The sequence below is a fragment of the Cynoglossus semilaevis genome, unplaced genomic scaffold (genome assembly GCF_000523025.1).
Source record: "Cynoglossus semilaevis isolate Cse_v1.0 unplaced genomic scaffold, Cse_v1.0 scaffold282, whole genome shotgun sequence".
Taxonomy (NCBI): domain Eukaryota; kingdom Metazoa; phylum Chordata; class Actinopteri; order Pleuronectiformes; family Cynoglossidae; genus Cynoglossus; species Cynoglossus semilaevis.
In genome coordinates, this window is record NW_007585127.1 from 76,066 (window position 1) to 80,213 (window position 4,148).

The window sequence follows — 4,148 nt, forward strand, 5'->3', positions numbered from 1 at the left end:
GGGGTGAGTGGAGGGGGGGGGGGGAGACGGATGACGGCACGGCACAGACGAACGTGTCTCCCTCTCGGATCCATGAGTCAAAAAAAAAAAGTCAAAAACGTGGGTTAAATGGCCTTTAGGTAAGACGTTCTAGAAACAAGCAATAAAAAAAAAATTTTTTAAAAAATTTCAAACGTCAAATAAGGAACGAGCAACCGCGTCATGTGATGAGTGGGAAGAAAAAAAAAAAAAAAACGAAAAAAAGGCTAAAATCAAGAGGTAAGAAGCACAACTTGAAACATTCAGAAAAGAGAGGAAAAAAAAAAGAGGGTGGAGGTGGAGCGAGGGTGGTGATTGGCTAAGACGGCAGAGAGAGAGAGGGGGCGGGGTCACACACCAGTTGCTGGTCCCGGTCCAGCCTGGACATTGACTGGGCCTTAGCCTCCCTGGACGGGCCGTGATAGGCCGGCTCCGGCTCGTTCAGTCGGCCTTCGCTCCGCGCCGCGTCCCTGCGGTAGCCCTGTGGCGGCGGCGCGAGGTGCCGCCTGATCCTAAAGTCGCCCGTGCGTTCCGACTTAGCCGCCGCCGCCGCCAAGTCGTCGGAGAACTCTTCCTCCACGCTGCACTGCCGGGTCAGCGTTCTCCTGCGGCCCATGGCGAGCGCTCGCCGCTCTACCGGGCCCTCGCAGTGGATGACGCGCACGTGTCCCTGCGCGGCGCTCCCGTGGGCGTAGTAGCCCAGAGAGCCCTCCTCTTCGCTACCGCAGTCTAACCCGCTGTCCGGACTCTTGGTGTTCTGGCGGTTGGGGCGGCCCAGATCGTGATCGGCGGCGTAGTAGTAGCGGTAATCGGCGAAGCGAGGCGTGGAGCGCTGGCGCCTCAGGTGGCAGGTCTTCCCGGAGCCTTGGCCTCCGCCGCGGTCGTCTCCCGGGTGCTTCCTCCTCTGGGCGTGCGGCGTCCCCGGACGCCTGCCGTCCTGGAAGGACGGGTGCTGGTGACCGGCGCCGTTGACGCCGTCGGACTCCTCCTCCACCTCGGGGATGCTGTGGAGACGCTCGGCGCCGAGCGACCGCTGCTTCACCACTTCTCTCTGGAGGTCCCAGCTGTCCCTGTCCTCGGCTAGGTCTTGACGTTTGTAATAAGCCTTTTTTTTTTTTTCGGGCGGGAACGCGATCCCACAATTTTAACGGTTGGGTTTAGTTCAAGTTCGCAAAAAAAAAAAAAAACAAACAAACGGGGAGGAAAGACAGAAATAAGGAGAGAGTTAGTTATTTGCGGCAATGTCGGAAGACATGCATGTCGCGTCCGCGGGGGGGGGGGGGGGGGGCGGGATGTGACATGCGCTCAACGGGAATTCGTAAAGTCTGGGAAAATGGAAGGAAAAAAAACTGGAAAAGGGATGAGGTTTGCTGTCGCCGGGAAGAAAAAGAATCAAGGAACCAATCAAAAAAAAAAAAAAAAAAAAAAACAACAAAGATCGCAATCATTTCTTGGGAATTGACCTTTAAACGTAGACCCGAAAAAAAAAAAAAAAAATTTTTTTGCTCCGTCCATTTCTTACTCGCGGTAAGAGGAGGAAAAAAACGTAAAACGTAAATAAAAAAAAAGATGGCGGCGACCAAAGGAAGAAACGGAGGAACTGACGTTCCGAGGAGTTGAACCCTCAACCCCTGGACGGACGGACGACACAAAGGAAAAAAAAAAAAAAAAAAAGTGAACGTTGTCATTTAAGTACTCACTTAAACGAGATTCCCACGTGACTTCCTGACGAAAGAGCAGCGACAGATTTGATCACTTTTTTTTTTTTTCGTGTCCGAACCGCGGGTTTTTTTTTTTTTTTTAAAAAAAAAAAAAAAAAAAAAAAAAAAAAGAAAAGTCGTCCGTCCTGGTCATCGATGACATCACGAGTTGGAGAAAGGTCACGGGGGTCTCCACCCTCCTCCTCCCCCTCCCCCGGTCAAGGCGTACACGTGCGTATACCGTTACCTTTAGCGCGCTGTGCGAGTTGACGCTGCGTCTGCGACCTTCCTCCAGCTGCATCTCGGCGTAGAGGTCCTCCTCGTCCTCCTCCATGATGTCGGACAGGTCCGAGCCCCGGCTGCTCTCCGTGTAGTACTCCTCGCTCTGGCTGTAGGGGGCGTAGTGCTGGGGGTGTTGAAGGTGGGGGTGATGGTGCTGAGGAAGACGGGACGGAAAAATATCCAAAAAAATCCTTATCTTTCAACTTCATTGATTTTAGCGATTTTTTTTTAACTAGCATGCTAGGTGCTCTGTTTGTTAGCTTTATTTTCCGACGGATCTTTTGGTCTGAAGGTAAAGTCGTTGCCGCCGGGGTGTGGGGGGGGGGGGTCCTCATTACCTGTCTGCTCAGCTCCGAACCTCGGAGGAAGTCGTCCACGGAGGTGCCTTTCCTTCCCGCGCGCGATGAGTCGTAGCTGTCGTCCTCCTCCTCCTCCTCGTCGTCGGAGTTGGGCGGGTGCAGCGCGTTCCCTCGTTGGCTGAAAATGTTTCTCTTCTCCGCCTGATTAAGAGTCGACAAATCTTAGCGACGAATGAAATGGAAAAAAAAACAAAACAACACCATCTTGTCGTTCTGTCTGTCGGACGACGACGCAACGTTAGATGTAGCGTTCGTTCATTTTCCTCTTTTGCTAAAGTTAGCATGCTAGGCTAACTTTAGCCTAGCATGCTAACTTTAGGCTAGCCTGCTAACTTTAGGCTAAAGTTAGCATTCATTAATTTTCTCTTTTGCTAAAGTTAGCATGCTAGGCTAACTTTAGCCTAGCATGCTAACTTTAGGCTAGCCTGCTAACTTTAGGCTAAAGTTAGCATTCATTAATTTTCTCTTTTGCTAAAGTTAGCATTCATTAATTTCCTCTTTTGCTAAAGTTAGCATGCTAGGCTAAAGTTAGCATCAATTCATTTTCCTCTTTTTATAAAAAAAAAACAAACCCCAAAACTAAATGAAATCAACAGTCACGCCTACATACTAGGCTAAAGTTAGCATTCATTCATTTTCTCTTTTGCTAAAGTTAGCATGCTAGGCTAAAGTTAGCCTAGCATGCTAACTTTAGCCTAGCATGCTAAATTTAGAATCTGTGACAATTCTCGGTGGAAGGAAGTATCTCAAAAAGTCAGTGGTCAGACCAGGACACTACACACTCCAGTACAGTAGGGGGCAGTGTTGTGACCCGCTATGACTTCCAGTTCATATCTATGTCGTGTAGTTCTAATTTGTTTTCAAAATAAATCATGATTAAAAAAAAAAAAAAAAAAAAAAAATCATATCGTGAACAAAGAAACTTAACTAAATCGTATCGTTATCCGCGCGACGTCCCGTAATAGCCAACTTACCCGGTTAGCCTCGCCGAACGCCCTCTGGGCAGCTTCCCTGGCCATGGCCTTGGCGATGGTGTTGGGGATGGGGACTCCCTGAGGCTGCGGCAGGATCCTCTTAGGTGAGGGCGACCGCCGCGCCTGGAAGTGCGGCGGCGGCGGCGGCTCCAGGTTGGACCCGCACATGGGGGGCAGCGGCGACGGGGCGCGCTCCCAGGGCTTGGCTCCCTCGTGCTCCCTGGTTTCCAGCTCTCTGGCACTTGCGAACTGCTTGGTTTTGGGTAGATGGCGCTGGAAGTGAGGCTGCGGCGGTTGCTGCGGAGGAGGAGGAGGAGGAGGAGGCGGAGGAGGAGGAGGGTGAACGTGTACGACGACGGGCTGCGAGTGTCGCTGCGAGTGCGGTAGACTGTGGACCTGGACTTGGGGCCCGGTCTGCATCTGGGGCTGCGGGTGGTTGGGGGGGTACGTGGAGGGGTAAGGAGGGTGGGACATGAGGGCGTTGGCGTTGGCGGGGGTTCTGTGGGAGAGGCGCGGCGAGCCCAGCAGGTGGTGCGGGATGGCGGCCGAGGGCGAGTCCTGGGAGTCTCCCTGCGTGGACAGCGTCCTCACGATCACCTCCCGGGCCTCCAGACACTGGATCCGGTTGAGCTCCACGGTCACGTAGTCCGCGGTGGGGAACAGGACCTCGGCGATCTGCGTCCGGAAAAAAGAGAGAGCCTTAAAGTACTTTTTTTTTTCCCTCCAGCAGATGGCACTAGAGACAAGCTGAAAAAAAAAAAGATGTGAAGAGTTAGCAGGCTAGCCCAAAGTTAGCTTAAAGTAAGCAGGTCCAC

At 52.2% G+C, this 4,148-nt stretch overlaps 1 protein-coding gene across 1 annotated transcript in view; it reads right to left on the reverse strand.

The window, feature by feature from the left end:
* Nucleotides 1–4,148, reverse strand: part of rimbp2b (RIMS binding protein 2b) — a 16,581-nt gene that overhangs the window by 5,942 nt on the left and 6,491 nt on the right. The window contains exons 12-15 of the mRNA XM_025053816.1: nucleotides 3,334–4,008; nucleotides 2,339–2,500; nucleotides 1,966–2,154; nucleotides 345–1,123 (exon numbers count right to left, since the gene is read on the reverse strand). Coding sequence (XP_024909584.1) covers nucleotides 345–1,123; nucleotides 1,966–2,154; nucleotides 2,339–2,500; nucleotides 3,334–4,008 — 1,805 coding nt within the window. The remainder of the gene's footprint in view (nucleotides 1–344; nucleotides 1,124–1,965; nucleotides 2,155–2,338; nucleotides 2,501–3,333; nucleotides 4,009–4,148) is intronic.